Source organism: Schistocerca nitens, chromosome 3, assembly GCF_023898315.1.
Source record: "Schistocerca nitens isolate TAMUIC-IGC-003100 chromosome 3, iqSchNite1.1, whole genome shotgun sequence".
NCBI lineage: Eukaryota > Metazoa > Arthropoda > Insecta > Orthoptera > Acrididae > Schistocerca > Schistocerca nitens.
The window spans coordinates 807,917,598-807,940,431 of record NC_064616.1 but is presented as its reverse complement, the minus strand read 5'-3'; the positions used below and the strand labels follow the sequence as shown (position 1 = coordinate 807,940,431).

The following is a 22,834-nucleotide window of genomic DNA, read 5'->3' as shown; positions in this document are numbered from 1 at the left end:
ACAATGAATTCACGGTGTTCTTATTTCAATTTCCAGGAGTATATTTTAGAAAGTCGAAGCATCAGTTTTTTATTTGTTACTTCAAGCTGCACCCAGAATTACTAAAAGAAATGCAGTGTTATGCGCTACCATCACATCCCATAAAGAATTGATTTGTTTGCAGTTAAGGTTAGTTAGTCTAGTGCAAATTTTTATGCATTGGTCATATCTCCCTCAATAACTTCCCCTTCAGGACTCATAGGTTTTCTTTTAGTCTTGTATTTGGATTTTAATAGTTCATGTGCCTTATTTTTACTGGGGTTAGCTAGTGAAATCACATACATATTGACTACTGATACCTGCAAAACTATTTCACACAGAGTTCAGAGAGCTACTTAACAATAAATCAGCATGACACAAACACATATTTAAGCAGACAACTTGCAGTGTCTGAAGGTTTCAGGCCATTTATTTACAAAACGCTACAAACATCTGACAATATACAAATAAATTCCACCTCCTAATCAATCTGATTCTATTCACAGTACTTTTTTCACTACGAGTTGCAGCTATATTGCATGCATTTCATTATAAAATATTAAATACTGTACCGGTATGTATAAAAGGCCACTTTATAAATGTAGTAGAGGGTAAGAAATTTAGTGCACTCATGCCATACAATTCAGATGGCTGCCTCACTGCTTTAATTAATCTTTCGTCATTTAATACGAATTTTAACAAAAAAAATGGTTCAAATGGCTCTGAGCACTATGGGACTTAACTTCTGAGGTCATCAGTCCCCTAGAACTTAGAACTACTTAAACCTAACTAACCTAAGGACATCACACACATCCATGCCTGAGGCAGGATTCGAACCTGCGACCGTAGCGGTCGCGCGGTTCCAGACTGTAGCGCCTATAACCGCTAGACCACCCCGGCCGGCCGAATTTTGACAAAAGAAATAACAAAATCAATAAATTTATGATAAGTAACGAACAAAAAACAGCTGATATTAACCACTAAAATCCCAACTAAACGAAATATTGAGATCTGCATATGGGCAGCTAAAGGTAGGAAATGAACATGGGGATGACATGATCAACATTGGACAGATGATGTCAGCTGTCAAAACTTTCTTGCCGAGAAACTTTGACAGTTCCGTCACGTGACATGACAGTATGGCCAGTGTGGATGCCATTATTTGAAATGCATTGCAGAATGTTTTGATGGGATGTGATGTGACGTGATAGCCAGTGTGAATTACCCTTCAGCCGAGTGCCAGACATGCTACCAATGTTTTGTCACTTGTATGACTTTGACGCTATACTATACTTGTGTCTTGGCACAGCAAATCTTGGTGCCAGTGGAGTGAGCTGATCGGTTTCGCTCAGTTGGCCTCAGGGCTGCAGTTCGTCCTACTGCCTGGTGGCAGACAGTGAAACCCTACATTCGCATTTAGGACAAGGAGATGTTTGATTCATTCATTAATTACAGAAGTTTTTAATCACATGTGCATTGTCACAATCTTCACATCACACTGTTCACAAAAAAACTTCTCAAAAATCAATTCTACAACTAAAAACATAGGTATGTTCTTTCGAGTCTGTGAGTTGTTATTTCCGAGAAAAGTGTTCCAGTTCTTAGTATATTAACTGACTAATATTACACGTTTCTGACTATAGAGGACTACGCAGATAGATTGGCCTGAATCCCATGTATATCTCCTATGGCTGCACGAACATCATGGGCACTGGTTTGTACGAGAATCTTTGAATTTTTATATAGAATTCCATTCAGCGGATTTAATCTGCCAATAAACCAATACTTGCAATTATGCTTCACGTACCTGGAGGTGCAGAATCACTGCACTCGAATGGAGAATCAGCTGACAGGCTTTGTGATATAAGCTACATTATGGTTAGCTTAATGAGTAGGCTACATTATTAGAGCAAGATCTATGAAATACCAGTGTTCATGTAGTTTTGTCAGTGTATGAAATATTTCGAAAATTGGGCGAGCTATTTTATAGTTTTTGGCCTCAGCAGTAGTGGCCTAGGAGATTTTCTTGCTGAAGATGTTTCAGACGAAAAAATGTTTCAGACGAAAAAATTGCTAGTAACGTGCAAACTGTGTTGCATGAATTCATGATAATTGATTATGAAGAATACTTTACTATCGTACAATAGTATAAGTTTAGAATAAAAACTGCCTGTCCTCTTTGATTGCCATTAGCGTTTTTGCTGATAAAAAGCGAAGACAATTGTCGCTGCTGATGACAATGAGTTAAACAAGTAAAGCTAACTGTCAAAGCGTTTGTTTTTATGATGAGAACCATGACAGAGTAGTTAACAGTATGTTTCCTTGACACTACTTGTAAACTTCTAAATGTCTCAGAAACGAGAATTTAAATTGTGCATGCAGTAAATGACACATTTTATAGTTTTATACAAGATTATTCAAACAAATATTTTTTTTTATTTCATCAGTCTCCATTTTCATCAAACATCGTATAAATTACATGTGTGAGAAGCCATATTTGGTAAGAAAGTATTAGAATGTTACGGCAACATGGTTGTGTCCGTTATTTTCTGGGTTAGAAGATTTGAGACATTCAGGATTAAAAGTCAGGGAGAGTGATCTCGACATGTAACATCTAGTAAGGATTTGCAGGTTAAATAGAAACCTGTTTTCCTTAGCTTCTCAGCTGAAATAAAGAAACCAATTACGACCATTAGTAATTGTTAATTTTTACGAAAATTTTGATTATCTTGTTGGACAATTTGGCGAAATAATCTTGCATTACCGCCAAATGTTGCAACTATACTTCTCCATTTTGCAAACGAGAGCTGTCGTAACACAAACAACCGCACACAAGCAAAACACCGAGCCAGATGACGAAGTGGTTAGCATGCTGGACTCGCATTCTGGAGGACGACTGTTCAATCCCGCGTCCGGCGATCCTGATTTAGGTTTTCCATGATTTCCCTAAATCGCTTTAGGCAAATGCCGGGTGGTTCATTTGAAAGGACACGGCCGACTTCCTTTCCCATCCTTCCCTAATCCGATGAGACCGATCACGTTGCTGTTTGGTGTCCTCCCCCAAACAACCCGACCCAATAAGCAAAACGCGGGACCAGTACACAAAATAATGACGATTACTGTCTGTAGGCTTCGCTGCCTGCCACCAGGAAACGCTACGAGCTGCAGACACGAAGCCAGCTGAGCGCACCCGATCGGTACCAAGATTTGCTGTTCGTAGAGAGTAGACAGTAGACACACTGTTTATATCTTTGGTTTGAACATATGTTCGTGTTTTAGTAAACTGAAAGAAGTTGTTGATAATATGAAATCGCACGTAACAAAGTTAATTCTGAGGAGAGTTTTAAATGTAAAAACTCAGCATTATTTCCAGAAATGTTCACGTCATAATTCGGCTGATTTCATAGGATCCGCCCAGGACAGAAATTCTCCTGAATTCAAGGTTAGATGCCGTATTATAATTGTTAGAATGCATGAACCAGTCGTTAATTAGAGATCACAGGCGAATTTCTGTGATTCTTCTAAATTTAGTTTATTTAATAGTAGCAGGACTTACATATTGTTGGAGAAGAGATCTCTGTCATTACTGGTACCGCTTTGTTTATTTTATGGATTGTTTCCACTGGTCATCTTAAAGTTATGCAGAAAACCCGAGACTCTCCGATCTATCTTGTAGATTCATTTCGTTAATACAACATTGTTGTTGTGAAGAACATGTAGACATCGTGCAGTAGTTACACACTTCAAAAACTGCCCAAAATTACTAAGAAAAGCTATTTAAAAAATCAAGAAACATGCACATTATGTTAGAAATCTATATTCTGACCTCAAACTTAGTGTTACATGGAATGTAGTGAAACGAGAGACAGGACAACACGCCACAGAACAGGATACCACCACCATTTAACTGAATGGAAGGGCTGTTATTGATGAAATGAGACATAAGTACCAAATATATTTAATAACTATTTCTTAAATATAGTAGAGTATGTAGGGACAAACAGTTCAAGAGAAAAATCACAGCGGTATGTAGGAAATGGTGTTTTCATAAAATTCACTCATACGACTGTAACACCAATTTCTGGTTTTGAAATTAACAAAATTATATAGTCTCTCAAAAATCAAACCTTACCTGTTTTTTTTTTAATTGTGTTTCCAATAGAGTTCTAAAAATTTGTTCCCATATAATAAGCGCAGTCTTATGTGGAACGAGTAATGTTAATGCGTCATTAACTCGTGGCATTTTTCCAGAGAGACTGAAATATGCCATTGTTAATTGCTAAAACCATTCAAAAGCCAATATCGCAAAAAATATATTTTTATTTAAGGCAACAATTTTCAACAGTCTTTGCTGTCGTCGTCAGGTCTTAGGTCTTAAACATCTTTTCATTGTAAAACGTTTTCATTTTATGCTGAACCTCATGCACAAGCTGTCATGTGGATAAAACTCAGCACATTATAAAAGTTTGTCATCGCTAAAATATTTAAAAACATAGAGCACCTTGTCCAATTGGCCATTCCATATGCATATTGCTCACAGGTGCTTGTTACATCATACAAACACGGTTCTGTGTTGTATGATGTAACAAGCAGGTGTGAGCAGTATTCATATGGGCATGGTCCTTTGCACAAGGTGCTCTATGTTTTTAAATATTTTAGCGATGACAAACTTTTATAATGCGCTGAATTTTTTCCAAGACCTGAAGATGACAGCAAAGACTGTTGAAACAGGTTGTATTAAATAAAAGAAATATATATTATGTGATCTTGGATTTTGAGTGTTTCTTAACATTTAAAACATATCACTCCTCAATACTCTCAAAATGAGAAAATTCAATCAAGTTGTCAATCCCCTCTATAATAAAGGTGATAGGAGAGATGTCAATAACTACTGACATATTTCTAATGTTATGTCGCCCCCCCCCCCCCAAAAAAAAAGAAAAAGGTACTTAGTAATACAGCCAGTATAGTCTTGAGAACATTATTCTGACCAGGGAAAAATCACTTATGACGCTCTCTAAGGCTCAGTCTTTGGCCTGCTGCTGTTCCTCAAAAATGTAAATGATCTTTCACCTAATGTAAAAAAAAAAAAAAAAAAAAAAAAAAAGTTATTTTTGCAGATGATACTAGTATTGTAGTCAATCCAAGCATACATACAAAAACAGAGGAAATGGTAAACAATGTCAAAAAGTATCATTGACTGATTTCTTTTGCAAATGATCTCATCTGCAATGCCAAAAATAGACAACATATCAGTTCTGCACATCTAGGGGTAACCCACTAAAGATAAATGTAACATATAGTGAGGAAATAATAAATAGGATGGTAACTTAAAAATTCTTAGGTGTCCATATGGATGAGAATTGAAATTGGAAAAAGCACATTTTGGAACTTTTAAAACAACTTAGTTCAGCCATATTTGCACTTAAGAATCACTGCAAAGCTTGGGGAGAGAGAAATCAGTAAGTTGACATATTTTGCATATTTTCATTCAATAGGGTCATATAGAATAATGTTCTTGGGTAACTCATCTTTAAGAAATAAATGTCTTCTTCATTGTGCAAAAATGTGCTGTAAGAATAATATGTGGCGCTCTCCCACGATCATTTTGTAGATATATGTTTAAGGAATTGGGCATTCTAACCACTGCTTCACAGTATATTTATTCCCTCATAAAGTTTGCTGTCCATAATCCATTGTGACAAAAAGGTGCAATGATGTACATAATTACAATACAAGAAGAAAAAATGACATTCATGACTCGGAATTAAGGCTGCTGGTAGCACAAAAAGGAGTGCACAGTGCTACAACAAAATTTTTTGGTAACTTGTGTCATGTTATAAAATGTCTCTCAAACAGCAAAGTAAAATGTGAAACAAAACTGAAAAAGTTTCTCCATAACAACACCTATTCTGTAAAAGAATTTCTGTTGTTGTTTTTGTAAAAGGTGATGGATAGGAATTACTGACTGTAGATTTAATAAATAAATAAACTTATAAATATTCAAATTAATTTCCAATGTTAATGTGAAAGACTCATTTGAATTTCACATCATTATGAATTATTGTGGAAATGATCCGTGGAACATGGAACTAACTAATTAACTACAAATGATACTAACTATGTGTCTTTGTAATTTAGCTTACTGATGTGCCATAATTCTTACACTTGGAGAGAATTTCTTATCTGGTGATATGATATATTCCATTTTCTTTTCAGTAAAGGTCCAGTTGAAATGCTCTCTGTGATTGTGCCATGTGTTTTTCCCATTAGTAACTAAGTCTCATCGTAGTTACACAGTATGTGGCTACAAATACATCAGTGGGATGTACTGAACATACTGATATCATCCATCTACTTTGACACATAAAGTCATCAAAACAGCATTCACTTATGACTCAGTGATTATCAGCCATCTCTTAATGTCAGGGTGCTGTTTGGGCTACTAAGTGATGGTGTGTACAAATATGTAATGTTCAGATATGTTGGCAAAAATTGGTTGATAAATAAAACAGAGTAAAATGCGTCCAGATTAGTCTATAATAGAATTTAAGTGAACATTGTGGTGTAGCTATTGGTCAGTGGCATTTGAGGAGGACTGGCCCCATCCACCTGGTAATGGGTTTCCTACACCATATTAGGCATAGTAATGTATAGTGTTTTTGCTGTTTCCATTGTTTTGTCGACCCCCAGTATATTCTTTTCTTTTTGACAACCACTGACAACCAGCCTGCCCTTACATAGACAGTTATTGTTAACTTTAAAGACCCATTTGCCTGACAAGATCTCTTTCCTTAATGCCTCCTTTGGCTTCACCAACTTCTATGTGTCATTCTGTTCAAATGGTTTCTTTTCTTGTTGTATTGCATTTATCCAATTTTCTTTATCCGTACTGTTAATACACCTTTCATATTCAAGTAATACTGTATCGTAATCTTCATATTTTTAAGGTTTCATAAATTTGTTCCATTGCATAAACTGTAGTTTCTTCTGTCTTCATTGCATCCTCTTCCATCTTGATTTTCTTCTCCCACATTTTCTGTACCTTGAATTTCATTTACTTAATTGCTAGTGTCATTTGATAATTCACCAATAACAAGATTTTGTGTACAATCTTTTGTCACTCTGTTCAAATTCAAGATCTTTTGACACAACAGTATTTCTTCTTTGTGCACGAAATGGTTTTGTAGCAATCTGGAGCATAACCTAAAAAAAAAAGTAGGGATTACTTCTTTTGTTTAGTTTCTTCAAGAAACCTAGATTTTTGGCGAAATCTCTCCATCCAAAAGTTTAAAGTCTCGACGGATCAGTTCCTCTCCCACACCACTTTTCTGCAGGTGTGACTCTTTGGCATTTGGGGTCTTTTATTGATTAAATATGTGGCTCTGAGCACTGCTTGTGCCCGCTCTTTCTGCAGTAATCTGTCAAAGATCATAGCTTGTGCTTTGTTCATTATTGTCAGATTTAGTGTCTGCTTTCCCCATTAAATTGAGGACTATAAGGAATTCTGAAGTGTTGCACAATTCCTTTTCCTTCATATCAATTCTTAAACTCATGGCAGGTATATTTACCACCTTTATCACGTCTTATTTTTGACAGATTGAACTTGCTTGATGGACCTCTTAAGAACATTTCCACCCTTTGATGTCAGTTGACAGGTTGCATTCTTGAGTACTGTTGGGGGAGCAACTTAGTTTAATGTTTGGTGCCTCTAGCTTCTTTGGGCTTGGCCTGTCAGTTTGTTCTTCCTTAATGATGTCACTCACAAAAATACCTGCTTCTGTATATATTTAAAAAAACTCCTGTTGGAGGGTGCTGTCATAAAAATTATATCAGTTTGTTCTCTGAGAAAACTTTAATTTATTATATAAGTAATCAAAGCTTCTTTATGGTGGTGTTATGTTCTATGAAAATTAACTTTAATGTACCTAGTTGTTTACATAAGTGTTTGTGCAGAGTTTGAGAGGCTAAAAAAATATAAACGGACATACCAAACCAGTTATAAGGGAACATACAATTTATTGTCAACTATGAACTACAGTGCATCTCAATTTTTCATGTACACAAATTATTTTCCTTGGTGAAAGAAGTAGTAAATGAGATCAAAAGTCTTATGACCAATTGGGATTTGGACCTCGAATCTTTCTCATTTGTAGTTTGAAACCTACCCATTGAGATGCAGAGTGTATACTGAATCTTACTTTAGAAGCTTTGTTGTCAGTATTCATTTTGGCTGACATTTAGGTGGTGTTGATCTTGCATTGGGCAGTAAATCACAGATGTTGGCAGCAGCAGTGGGAGGATGGTATTGGGTAGCAGTGACTAGATGTCTGTATGCTTAATAATATGATTTGCTCACATTCTGTCATTTTCTGCATTCGCATAATATTAATGTTTTTGTTATGAATATGGATAGATGTGTTTTCTAAAATAGTTATGATCAGTGAGGTAGTTGTTTCATCTTAAGTACAAAAGTTTTTTGACAGACAGGTTTGTGCTGTAGTCGGAAGTCTAGGTTAGGTTGGAAGGCGAGTGTGGTTGTGAATGGATGAAGCCAACAAAAGTGAAAATGAAATTTTTGTTGTCATGATTGAATGATCTGTACCATAGCCGAAGGCCTAGGTTAGACTGGAAGGTGGTGGTTCATTTGTGAGGCAGGCTAATGAATATCAATATGAAATCTTAGTCCTGGTGGCAAACTGTTTTGTGGCATAGCTCAAGGTCGACATTAAAGTGGAAGATATTAGTATTGTATAACATTTGTCATGCAAATGAACTGAAAATTCCTCTTTTGACTGAGAAAGATTATTATAGGTTGTCCATGTGCTGTATAAACGTACCTATTTGTTTGTCAAATGCACTCAAGTTAAGGATGTATTTTTTCTCTGACAATATCATTTGCTCACACCCTGACCACTAGTATTTTGAAGTTGTCATCATGTTAGCACCTGAAAGTTAAGTTTTCCACAGCTGAAATAAAGTCATCTCCTTGATCTCTACCGAAGCTCATATCAACTTCGTGGTTTGAAAAACAAATGATTGTCAGAAGGACTGACTCAGCATATAGGAAAGTCAAAGCTACCTTTGGTGAAGTTAAAAGCAAGGGTGGTAACATTATGAGTGTAACAGGAATTCCACTGTTAATTGCAGATGAGAGAGTGGATAGGTGGAGAGTACATTGAATGCCTCTATGAGGGGGAAGATTTATGTGATGTGGAAGAAGAAGAAACAGGAGTCAGTTTAGAAGAGATAAGGGATCCAGTATTAGAATCAGAATTTAATAGAGCTTTGGAGGACTTAAGATCAAATAAAGCAATAGGGACAGATAACATTCAATGAGAATTTCTAAAATTATTGGGGGAAGTGGCAACAAAATGACTATTTACATTGGTACGTAGAATGTATGAGTGTGGTAATGTACCAGCTGACTTTCGAAAAAATATCACCCATACAATTCCAAAGACTGCAAGAGCTTACGAGTGCGAGAATGATGATACAATCAGCTTAACAGCTTATGCATCTAAGTTGTTGACAAGAATAATATACAGAAGAATGGAAAAGAAAATTGAGGATGTGTTAGATGATGATCAGTTTGGCTTTAGGAAAGGTAAAGGCACCAGAGAGGCAATTTTGACATTGCATTTGATAATGGAAGCAAAACTAAAGGAAAATCAAGACACCTTCATAGGATTTGTCAACTTGGAAAAGGCGTTCGAATTTGTAAAATGATGCAAGATGTTTGAAATTCTGAGGGAAATATGGGTAAGCTGTAGGGAGAGACAGGTAATATACAATATGTACTAGAACCAAGAGGGAATAATAAGAGTGGATGACAAAGAACGAAGTGCTTGGATTAAGAAGAGTGTAAGACAGGGATGTAGCCTTTTGCTCCTGCTGTTCAATCTGTATATCGAAGAAGCAGTGATGGAAATAAAAGAAAGGTTTGGGAGTGGAATTAAAATTCAAGGTGAAAGGATATCAATGATAAGATTTGCTGATGACATTGCTACCCCGAGTGAAAGCAAAGAGGAATTACAGGATCTCTTGAATGGAATGAACAGTATAATGAGTACAGGGTATGGATTGAGAGTAAATCGAAGAAAGAGGAAAGTAATGAGAAGTAGCAGAAAAGAGAACAGTGAGAACTTAACATCAGCATTGGTGGTCACGAAGTAGTTGAAGTTAAAGAATTCTATTACCTAGGCAGAAAAATAACAAATGATGGACAGATCAAGGAGGACATCAAAAGCTGGCTAGCTCTGGCAAAAAGGGCATTCCTGGCCAAGAGAAGTCTACTAGTATCAAACATAGGCCTTAACTTGAGGAAGAAATTTCTGAGAGAATACGTTTAGAGCACAGCATTCTAAGCTAGTGAAACATGGACTGTGGGAAAACCGGAACAGAAGAGAATTGGAGCATTTGAGATGTCATGCTACAGAAAAATGTTGAAAATGAGGTGGACTGATAAGGTAAGGAATGAGGAGGTTCTCCACAGAATCGAGGAGGAAAGTTGTATGTGGAAAACAATGACAAGAAGAGGGGACAGGATGATAGGACATCATTGTACTAGAAGGAGCTGTAGAGGAAGACAGAGATTGGAATACGGCCTGCAAATAATTGAGGACATGGCTTGCAAGTGCTATTCTGAAATGAAGAGGTTGGCACAGGAGAGAGATTTGTGGCAGGCCGCATTAAACCAATCAGAAGACTGATGACTAAAAAAAAATCACATAGGTATGTATGGCAAGTCTTCAAGATAATTGTGTGGAAAGGCCTTTAGAACTTTTACCAATTTTTCATGTGAAAGTAGCTAAAACCCAAAACAACTAATGGGGATGTTAACTGTCAAGCTTCTATTGTTTATTTTTTTCCATTCCTTTTGCTGTAATACAAATGACTAAAAGGTTTTCATTTGCATTTGCAGGACAACTATGCAGCTATGAAAGGTGTTGTAGATAAGTTGACCCAGCGTACTTTAGATGTACGTGGTGGTGGAGGACCGAAATATGCCCAGCGCCACAAATCAGCTGGCAAGCTGCTTGTTCGAGAGAGGATTGATGCCATTCTTGACCCTGGTTCTGCCTTCCTTGAGTTGTCGCAACTGGCAGGATTAAACATGTATGAGGATGATGTTCCATGTGGTGGATTAGTGACTGGAATTGGTCTTGTGGCAGGGTAAGGTAATATTTCCCCATCATTATTTGAAAACAAAGATCGGCTTTAATGTAGTATTTATAATACTGACCAATAGGAATAACACTATTTTGACAGTAAATATCTGTTGTGAAGTCACCTTACAACTGCCCTATGAGTCCCCATGAGTCAGTACTGAGAATGTTATGCCACCAGTTGTTGAATGTGTGATGTTTTTAGCACAACATATTGCGGGAATACGTTATCCAATTATCAGATACTGTAAAACGAGGAAACCAATCAATAAATCCCAACATGATACGAACTAACCAATATTTATATTGTCTAGTAATGTAACATACTTTAAAGCTGTTATACTACAGGACAGTATAGCTTAAAGCTTTAAGATATGGTATACATCAGGATGATATAAATATTTTATATGGTTTTTAGTATGTGTCAGATTGTGATATATTGATTGGTTTCCTTGTTTTAAAGTGTTTGATTATGGGATAACATAGTCCTGAAACATGTTGTGCTAAAACTATCACAAAGTTGACAACTGGAGATGTAACATTCTCATTAATGATGGAACAATAAATGTTTGGAAACACTTCCTTTATCAGCTAACTCATTCAAGGCTATTGTACTAACATTGAATCACCACTCAAATTTATCATTTGCTTCTAATTTATAAACATATCTCATATATAATGTTAGTTCTGTCAAGGGAGTGAAAGATTTCCTGGGGTGGTATTTTGTACATTAACACTACAGGTTTGTGTAAGGCTGGTTTTCCCCAAGCCTTTTGCTACATGATAAATAACATAAGTTTGTCGTAATGCATGACTTATTATTATTATTGTGTTGCTATAATTTCCATTTTCATATACTTATACTTAACATGAATTAGGACATAAACAGGAAAGAAATTGCATTTAACAGACTGGCTGCTATTGTGATTAAATGTGGAGTAATATGATTGCAGATTTTGTTGCACAGTAATTACAGAATTATAGTTTTAGTCTGTAATAACATTTTACAGTTTTAAAGACTTACCACTGTTTAGTGTTGTGTGATATTATTCTACACAGTCCACAACACAAAATGGCTTCTATGCCAGGGAATAGTGTGACAGTATGCACACTGTAATTTTATTATTCTCTGAAGAGCATTACATTTGTGGTTGTAATGAGTTATTAAGCATACTGTGTAAACATATTTAGAAGTAAATTTCTTCGTACTAGTATTCTGCATTCACTTGAAGAACTGATGACATACTTTGGGCATTGGTTAGGAGTGTATGTTGTACTCAACTTCTCTTGTCACTGTACTTATTTTGTATGTGCACTTATGTAAATCAGATAACTAATTAGAAGGGATTGGATCAAACTGGTCAGTAAAGAAATTTATGGCAGAACTAGACTGAAAGAAGGGATTGGTTGTTAGGACACATCTTGAGTCATCAAGGGATTGCCAGCTTGGTAATGAAGCGAAGTTTGGGGGTTAAAATTGTAGAGGGAAACCAGGACTTGACTGTAGTAAGCAGGTTCAGATGGATGTAGGCTGCAGTAGTTGTGTAGAGGTGAATGGGCTTAATGCAGGATATACTAGTGTGGAGAGCTTAACCCATCTTTGAACTGAAAGTCACAATAAGATGTGTTTTTCAGCTGCTTCTTGTCACAAATGTTCTGTAACTAATATAATTACAATAAGAGACAATATGACACTAATCTTCCTGGAAAGAGTAATGAGAAAATAGATAACTTATGACTGTTTGGCTTACTGTTAGACGGGAATACAAAACCATCCAGTGGTGAAAACTTTCTGTTAATGACCAATTTTTAGCAGCAGAAAGAACTCTCGTTCCACTGCTTTGATGAGAATAAAGCAACTTTATACAGAAATCTGTAAAGATTCTGTGTATTATTTGATGTCAGTTCCATCTGATTCTAAATTCTTATAACTTGGAAATAACTATTTCCATAAATTTTTAACTTATTATTTTGTTGATTTATTTTTGTATCTGGCACTCAGGACGTGAAAGAAAGCTTTGGACACGTCAGAGTGTGCAGCACATGTTACCTTTAACTGAAAATAATAAATCTCTTCAATCTTACAGATTACTTTCACTTAACATCTGGCGTATAAAGGGTGTTAGTTAGAAGTGTGCATTATTGAATTTCTTTTATTTAGGCTATACCATTGTACACTGTCTGCACATATTATTGAGCAGTTTTTAAAGAAATTTCCAAACTTTTGAGATGATATTTTAAAATGATTATCATTAACAGTTGTAATAGAGAGTGGAAAACTTATACAGGTAACAATAAAGTTATCTTTTTTGTTTCCTGATGAAAATTACCTCCTGGATCGCCACAGCATTTATCTTTGACAGCCAGTTTCAGTCTGTCAGACAGATTTGTCTTTATCAAGTTAAGTGCATATAATTGCCATACTAAATATGAAGATGGTTTGTATATCATATTAAAACCAGTCGTCATAAAAACACTTTGGTTTTCAACATTGAGTCATTAGTGGTTACAGTTCCCTAAGATGACATGGATTTAAATATAATATACCTGTTTATTGTTAGATTATTTTCTGTGTATCTTTTTAATGTGGAGATACATCAGCTTTATTTGAGCAACAATAAAGATAGTTTGAAAAGTTTCTCTACTCTGCATGTGCAGTGATGAACAGTTTAAAATGTTTTGAGATTTTCACGTTACTCAAACACATGCCTTGTTCGTTTCATACTTTGCTCATCTATAGCACTATTAGGGGTTAGCACAAAACTTATTTAAACACCATGTTGGATTAAATAATTCCAAACTAATGTGCTGTATTTGGTAATTCTCGTAATATGACTTGTGTGTTAAGAAAATGCCACTGTTACATGCATTATTGCTTTAAAGATCTATCAAATGCATTTTGTTTTTCATGCAGTTTGATGTAATGAAAGGGAGGAAAAGTGACATTGATGTATAAATCTTTTATCTTAAATCTATCTATTTGCAGTTCTAAATTAAGCTACATTTTAATGTTGTACAGCACAAATTTTACATCTTCAAACGTGAAATAAGTCATCAAACACTTACTGGAAACATGCATAACAAGAGCACTGTGTCAGCAGGCCAGGAAAGTGTTAAAAAAAAAAAAAAAGTTTTTTTTTCCCCCAAATCATTTTCCGAAAACATATGCACGTCCTGATTCACATGATAGGTATAGTATGATATGAGAAATATTATGGTAAAGGACAAAGACATGGTGTGATAAAAATTCATATATACATCAAGCCAACAAGATTTGACATACACTGACGAGGCTAAACGTTATGACTCTCTGATTAATAGTGTGTTGCTCCTCCTTTGGAACGCAATATAGTGATGATTTTGTGTGGCGTGGACTCAAAAGTTCTTGGTAAGTTTCTGGAGATTTGTGGCACCAGATGTCTATGCACAGGCTATAGCAATTCCCATAAATTATGCTGGCCGCGGTGGTCTCGCGGTTCTAGGCGCGCAGTCCGGAACCGTGCGACTGCTATGGTCGCAGGTTCGAATCCTGCCTCGGGCATGGATGTGTGTGATGTCCTTAGGTTAGTTAGGTTTAAGTAGTTCTAAGTTCTAGGGGACTGATGACCACAGCAGTTGAGTCCCATAGTGCTCAGAGCCATTTGAGCCCATAAATTATGGGCCAGTGGTTTGTGGGTTTGGAACTGGTGTTTAATGGCATTTCAGATGTGTTCCATTGAGCTCAGATAAGGTGAATTTGATTACCAAGACATCAATTAAGTTCACTCTCATTCTCCTGAAATCACTGTAGCACAAAAGTGACTTTGTGACACTGTCTGTTATCATTCTGGGATATGCCATCACTATTAGGGAACACATTAAGCACGAAGGGATTCATGTGGTCCACAGTATGTTCGTGTACTTCACAAATGTCATGGTTCCATTGATTAATACCACAGTTCCCTAGAAATCCTAAGTGAATGTTCCCCATAGCATAATACTATCCCCATTGGCCTGCATCCGTGGCACGGTGAATGTTTCGAGCATCTGTTCACCTGAGTCAGTGCTTATTTATATGTGACCATTGACCTAGTGTAACAAGAAATATGATTCAAGTCATCAGGTAACACGTTTCTATTGATCTATAGTCCAAGCTTCATGATACTGTGCTGGCTGCAATCATAACTGATAGTGTTGTTGCGTCAACATGGGAACATGTAGGGGTCGTCTGTTGCAGAGCCCCATGTTCAGCAGTTTGCACTGAACAGTGTGCTCGAAAAGACTTGTGCCTGCATAAACATTGTACCCTGGCATCAGATCTGTCAGAGATTGCCTCCTATCCTGCTTTACAGAGCAAGCAGTCGTCCAACCGCACATTCTGTAATTAGACACATATGTCCAGTGCTTCATTACCTACTCTTATTTTCACTGTCAAATGGTTCAAATGGCTCTGAGCACTATGGGACTCAACTTCTGAGGTCATTAGTCCCCTAGAACTTAGAACTAGTTAAACCTAACTAACCTAAGGACATCACACACATCCATGCCCGAGGCAGGATTCGAACCTGCGACCGTAGCAGTCGCGCGGTTCCGGACTGAGCGCCTAAAACCGCTAGACCACAGCGGCCGGCTTTTCACTGTCCTTCAGCATTTTCCATAGATGCTCATGACAGAAACAGCATATAAACAACAGGCCAACTTTGACATTTATGAGATGCCAGTTCCAATATGCTGGGCCATAACAATTTGCCCTTTGTCAGAGTATCTTACATTAGTGGATTTCCCTATTTGTAGCCAATATCATTTCTATAGTGAATCCCCATTGTTTTGATCTACTGGGGGATGGTTGCCAGAATGAATTTTCCTTCTGCAACCGAGTGTGTGTTGATATGAAACTTCCTGGCAGATTAAAGCTGTGTGTGGGACCATGACTGGCTACTTTGCCTTTCATGGGCAAGTGATCTACCATCTGAGCTACCCAAGCACAACTCATGACAGCCTTCACAGCAGAATGAAAATTCATTCTAGAAACAATCCCCAGGCTGTGGCTAAGCCACGTCTCCACAGTATCCTTTCTTCCAGGAGTGCTAGTCCTGCAAGTTACGCATTAAAACTTCTGTGAAGTTTGGAAGGTAAGAGAGGTACTGGTGGAAGTAAAGCTGTGAGTACAAGTCATGAGACATACTTGGGTAGCTCAGTTGGTAGAGCACTTGGGTTCGAGTCCTGCTCTGGCACACATTTTTAAAGTGCAGGATGTTTCACATTGGCACACATTCTGCTGAAGGGTGAAAATTCATTCTGAAAGACGTTTTGTTTCATGGAAAGCAGATGTATAAGAGACACCATCAGCGGAGTCACTTTCAAGTTAATATCTTCTAATATTTACATATATACCATTAAAAGATTGTATGTTATAGGATAGAAGAAACAAAATATGAGAAATTACTCTAAAAACATTTGAATTTCATACACCACATTGAAAAGCATAACCCAAGAAGTAGTGTGCACACGTTTGTCCAGACTCACAACGAAGCACCTAACTTCTCACTTTCAGTTTTAGGACACCAGTTTTCTACAAATATTATTTCATTTTTAGTTCTTAATTATGACATCCGATATGATCTATTAAAGCCATATGTACAAGGAAATGAAAATGTGCACTTGAAATTGAAATTGAAACTAGCCAATAGTATTAAACGAGACAATTTTTTGAAATAAATTGACAGGCTCAGTGGAAAACAATGGTTCATCGTAATTGATGTGGGTGGGCTGTGGAGCCAATCATGAAAAAAGAGAAAGCAATCAAATTTATAAAAGACCGGAAAACCAAAGCAAATCACTGTAATAACTAACATGCTACTGTAGTCTACCACAACGGTGTTAACATATTTTAATTCACTTGAGAACTTCCAATCAGCAAAGGAAACTTAGTGGGAAAATTTGTGTAGTCGCAAAGTTTTGTACACTGGTGGAAGGGAGTGCCATGAAAAATGTAATAGAAATTCTGATGAGTGGGCTTTGAGCATGTTTAGTTTAAAGGTAACTTACTTTTTTGTGTTTTTCTTGACAGACTCAAAGACTGCAGCTGCTGGTGAAAATTTTCCCCAGTAAAAAATTAAATTTCCTACAAAAAGGTACTACTAATTTCTTCTCTTATGACAAATAGTTTTGCATATTGCAGGGGATGGAAAAATCACAACTTATTAAAAAATAGTATATTAATGATACAAAATCAATAGTTAATATAATAGAGGGAAACATTCCACGTAGGAAAAATATATCTAAAAACAAAGATAATGTGACTTACCGAACGAAAGTGCTGGCAGGTCGATAGACACACAAACAAACACAAACACACACACAAAATTCAAGCTTTCGCAACAAACTGTTGCCTCATCAGGAAAGAGGGAAGGAGAGGGAAAGACGAAAGGATGTGGGTTTTAAGGGAGAGGGTAAGGAGTCATTCCAATCCCGGGAGCGGAAAGACTTACCTTAGGGGGAAAAAAAGGACAGGCATACACTCGCACACACACACATATCCATCCACACATATACAGACACAAGCAGACATATTTAAAGACAAAGAGTTTGGGCAGAGATGTCAGTCGAGGTGGAAGTGAAGAGGCAAAGATGATGTTGAATGACAGGTGAGGTATGAGTGGCGGCAACTTGAAATTAGCGGAGATTGAGGCCTGGTGGGTAACGGGAAGAGAGGATATATTGAAGAGCAAGTTCCCATCTCCGGAGTTCAGATAGGTTGGTATTGGTGGGAAGTATCCAGATAACCCGGACGGTGTAACACTGTGCCAAGATGTGCTGGCCGTGCACCAAGGCATGTTTAGCCACAGGGTGATCCTCATTACCAACAAACACTGTCTGCCTGTGTCCATTCATGCGAATGGACAGTTTGTTGCTGGTCATTCCCACATAGAATGCATCACAGTGTAGGCAGGTCAGTTGGTAAATCACGTGGGTGCTTTCACATGTGGCTCTGCCTTTGATCGTGTACACCTTCTGGGTTACAGGACTGGAGTAGGTGGTGGTGGGAGGGTGCATGGGACAGGTTTTACACCGGGGGCGGTTACAAGGATAGGAGCCAGAGGGTAGGGAAGGTGGTTTGGGGATTTCATAGGGATGAACTAACAGGTTACGAAGGTTAGGTGGACGGCGGAATGACACTCTTGGTGAAGTGGGGAGGATTTCATGAAGGATGGATCTCATTTCAGGGCAGGATTTGAGGAAGTCGTATCCCTGCTGGAGAGCCACATTCAGAGTCTGGTCCAGTCCCGGAAAGTATCCTGTCACAAGTGGGTCACTTTTGTGGTTCTTCTGTGGGGGGTTCTGGGTTTGAGGGGATGAGGAAGTGGCTCTGGTTATTTGCTTCTGTACCAGGTCGGGAGGGTAGTTGCGAGATGTGAAAGCTGTTGTCAGGTTGTTGGTGTAATGGTTTAGGGATTCGAGTGTATACCTGTCCTTTTTTCCCCCTAAGGTAAGTCTTTCCGCTCCCGGGATTGGAATGACTCCTTACCCTCTCCCTTAAAACCCACATCCTTTCGTCTTTCCCTCTCCTTCCCTCTTTCCTGATGAGGCAACAGTTTGTTGCGAAAGCTTGAATTTTGTGTTTGTGTTTGTTTGTGTGTCTATCGACGTGCCAGCGCTTTCGTTCGGTAAGTCACATTATCTTTGTTTTTAGATATAAAATCAATAGTTAGTTTTATATGAAGTTGGTTAAGAACAAATGTTAAATGTGTGTACCACATCTAAGTTCAGTGGAGTTTATTAAGGTATAAACTGCACTACGGGGGTGTTCATTTTCCACAAAATGTATCAACACTGCATGGAATACTGACTTACCAATAACACTAATGCATATGGACAGAGTCTACATAAATATCTGTACACTGCTAGAGGGGAAATTAATTCTTAGGCATCCTGTATGGTAGTTGTAGCATTCTTCAGGGAAAAATCTCTCTTCCATCCCGCCCCCCCCCCCCCCTCCCCAACCCCCACCCCCATCACCAAGTGCAGCTTGCCTATCAGTTTACAGAGAAACTACACCTCTTCAACATTCCATGTCCAATTCTTGTACCCAAGTAGACAGAAGTTCATTGAACTTGTGTTTATTAACTGAGTACTCATTTGCAGTTTTTAATTGAGTTTTTATGTAAAAGAATTCCTATGAACAATGGATGAGAAGTGTTTAATTTGTGAGTTTAATGTTGCCAGTGACTTATGTAGCACTAATGGGAAAGGGGTTGAATTGGTAAATGTGGCACTTTGTTGCTGTCTATCATTGACAGCTTATTGTGAAGCCTTAGAATCATGTTGTAGTCAGTTGTTGGTGAATTAATGAATGATCAGAAAGTTAATCATGGTACTGGTAGACTGCATAAATCTCTTCCATTCTGGGATTGCTGGAAGTTGACTTGGGTTGCTTACCATAGTCCACAGTATATCTTGCATTGTGGGTGCAGATTTTTCTGATGGAATCAGACTGATTATGTTCAAGTCTAGAACACCCGTCTGACCTAATCCATTGCTTGATTATGTTGAAAAAAAAAAAAAAAAAAAAGTCGCCCTTCCCCTCCCCAATGTTCTCACTGCTTTAGTCAGAATTTTTAGTATGTTGTCCATGGCACTTTCTCCTACTTCTGAACAAACATTCGCAACTACACAAATTTTTCCCCTATTCTACCTTGTTTGGTATTCGTTGACTGGGCTATTGCTTTTCATTTGATGGGAGAGATACCCAACTTTACACATTCAGCTTTGTGCATTTGCTGAGATGCAGTTTGAGTTAGTTTGAGAAAAAATCTTTGAAATTGTTCTAAAGGTTTCCATTTGTCTGTGGGTATGACTTGAACAGCGTACGGCCAGTCGCAAATGGTTTGTGTTTGGAGAATCTGCTGCTCGAATACAAATTCCACTATGTCCATGTGCCTGATGGTCGCAAACTGCTTCTCGAACAAGGCTATTATCTTTGGAAACAAAAACTCTACTTTGATATTTATTGCTGTGTGTGCTGTGTCTAGATGCAGTTTCCGTAGCCCTCTATGTGACACACCATTATTTGTAGTGCACATAAAAAATCTCACTACGTAAAGAGAATAAAAGAAGAAAGTGGCAAAAGAGATGGAAAAATCTAGAATGTCAAAAGCAAGTTGAATTATTTGTGTGTGTATGTGTGTTTGAGAGAGAGAGAGAGAGAGAGATAGAAATATGTAAATATAGGCATCCATGTGTTAAACATGGAAGACTTTGAATTAGCAGCTCATTTCTGTAGGGAAAATTTGATTCAAATCTATTGATATCAGTGGTTTCTACTTAGATCAAAAGTTGGAACCCTGTGCTTGTGGATTGCTCCTTCTGGAAAAGTTATTTATAATTGTGATGGTATGTAGATCCCCACTGGGAAACTTCAAGTATTTTTATACAGTTATGGCTCATTGTCATAATAAAAGAAATCAAATGATAGTCTGTGGAGATTCAAATATTAATTTTCTGAGAGATTTAGACAGAAGGAATGATTTGAAAATGTTACTAACACTTACAACATGTGTTCTGTTGTTAGTTTTCCCAGCATAGTTGCGCAGGAAAGCATTACACTAAGAGAGAACATTTTTGTACGTGAACACTTAATCAGTGATGTAAATGTTTCTTCAGTAGTGGATGATGTCCCTGACCAAGATGCGTTTTAATCATATTAAAAAAAACTTACAATGAAGTAGAGTCATGGAAAATAGTGAAAGTAATTAAAGAACAGACAATAAATAATTGCTGACCAGTCTCGCTACTTATCTTGTTTTCAAAGATATTGGAAAAATTATGTATGCAGGCACCATAACACACTCATCACAAAATAAATCATTCGCCGTTTGAATTGTAAAAAGATCTATCCACAGAACATGCAAATTTTCAATACACAAGTCAGACAACACAAAATTTGAATAACAGAGTATTGCCAACTAGTATCTTCTATGGATTGTTAAAAGCATTTAATTGTAGAGTTCATAGCATCTTCATAGAGAAGATAAAATATTATGGTATCAGAGATCTTGTTAGTTACTGGTTTTCATCCTAACTTAGTAAAAGGATGCGGAGTGTTGAATTAAGAAACTCTGGGAATGTACATAACAAAACAGCATTTTCAAAAAGGCAATAATTGCTACAGGTGTACGAAAGGGAACATTATGTCTGCTCTTGCTCTTATTATATATAAATGGTCTTCCATTATATATCCAAGAAGCAGAAATATTTCTTTTTCTGACAGTGCAGGTATCAGCACAAAGCCTAATAGACTAATTTCAACACTTGAATATGCCAATAATATTTTCTTGAAATTAATAACTACACTCTGAAGGCCTGACCACATCATTAAAAATAATGCATGAGGGTAAATCAATAAATAAAACAGAATATTCAAAATTCTTATATGTCTATAATGATAAAAAACCTGAACCGAAAGTTGCCTGTTACAGTTGTTCTTAAATGTTTAGGTTGTGCGGATTTTACATTATGGAGAATATCAGGTTTTGGAAACAAAAAGGTAAAAAAACCTGACTTACTTTTTCTGTTTTCATTCCATTATGTCTTGTGGCATCATATTCTGGGGTAGCTTTTCATTCAGGGGACAAGGGTTTGTTACACAGAACATGTAATAAAGACAATGTGTGGTGTTGACTCCAGAATTTCTTGTAGCCAGCTTTTTAGACAGTTGGACATACTGCCAACATTTCCTCCCTACAGGTTTGTTGTCAACAGTCAGTCATAGTGTGAAAAGAACTGTAACATTCATAAATATAATACAGTACTTGAAGGAGAAATGATGTACACTATCCATCACTCAGCCTCAGTGTGCCACAGAAAGGAGTGAGGGTATTCAGCAACAAAAATCTTTGGCCATCTACACAGTGATATAAAGATTTTAATGGATTGTAAAATTAACTTCAACACAAACTAGAATCATATCTGCTTGACAGCTCCTTGTAATCCATATAAGAATTTCCCTCTCTCTCTCTCTCTCTCTCTCTCTCTCTCTCTCTCTCTCTGTGTGTGTGTGTGTGTGTGTGTGTGTGTGTGTGTGTCAGAAAAAGAGAGAGAGAGAGAGAGAGAGAGAGAGAGAGAGAGAGAGAATGAACATAGTTGAGTATAAATCACTGTATTCACGAAAGAAAGAAAGGAAAACTGCCTAAGAAATTATGTAAATGGTCAGTATGTGCTATGTTTTCTGCTGGGACAATGTAAAACTTGACATATTCCATAATATAGTGAGAGGTCACTGTTAGGATCCACGGAACATTCAAATAATGAAGGTATCTTATTTAGAGCTAGTGTAGGAAAAATTGTCATGTAGGTGCATGCAGGGAGGGAGAGGAAAAGAGAAGAGGGTACTTGCTTCTTGGAATCTGAGGCTGTAGACTTTATACCTCTTACACAGTGTTTGCCCTTTTGTAACAATGATTGTTTGCAATTCTACTTAATTGCAGATGTAGCATTTTGGAGCGTGATGGGAAATAATGTTATATTTAACATTTATTGTCATTTCTCCATTTAGAGGAGTCAAAATTTGGCTCCTTTTTTCCAATAGGCTTTTATCAATTGTTTTGATTCCTTTTCTGTTTCACATTTTTAATTTTCAGTGAAAATCTAACATTACTGGTTTATGAATA

The 22,834-nt window shown here is 37.1% G+C and overlaps 1 protein-coding gene across 1 annotated transcript in view; it reads left to right on the top strand.

The window, feature by feature from the left end:
- The first annotated feature begins 3,248 nt into the window (after positions 1 to 3,248).
- LOC126248837 (methylcrotonoyl-CoA carboxylase beta chain, mitochondrial) overlaps positions 3,249 to 22,834 on the top strand; it is a 108,081-nt gene continuing 88,495 nt past the window's right edge. Inside the window, exons 1-2 of the mRNA XM_049950253.1 lie at positions 3,249 to 3,460; positions 10,943 to 11,193. Coding sequence (XP_049806210.1) covers positions 3,323 to 3,460; positions 10,943 to 11,193 — 389 coding nt within the window. The 5' untranslated portion in view covers positions 3,249 to 3,322. The remainder of the gene's footprint in view (positions 3,461 to 10,942; positions 11,194 to 22,834) is intronic.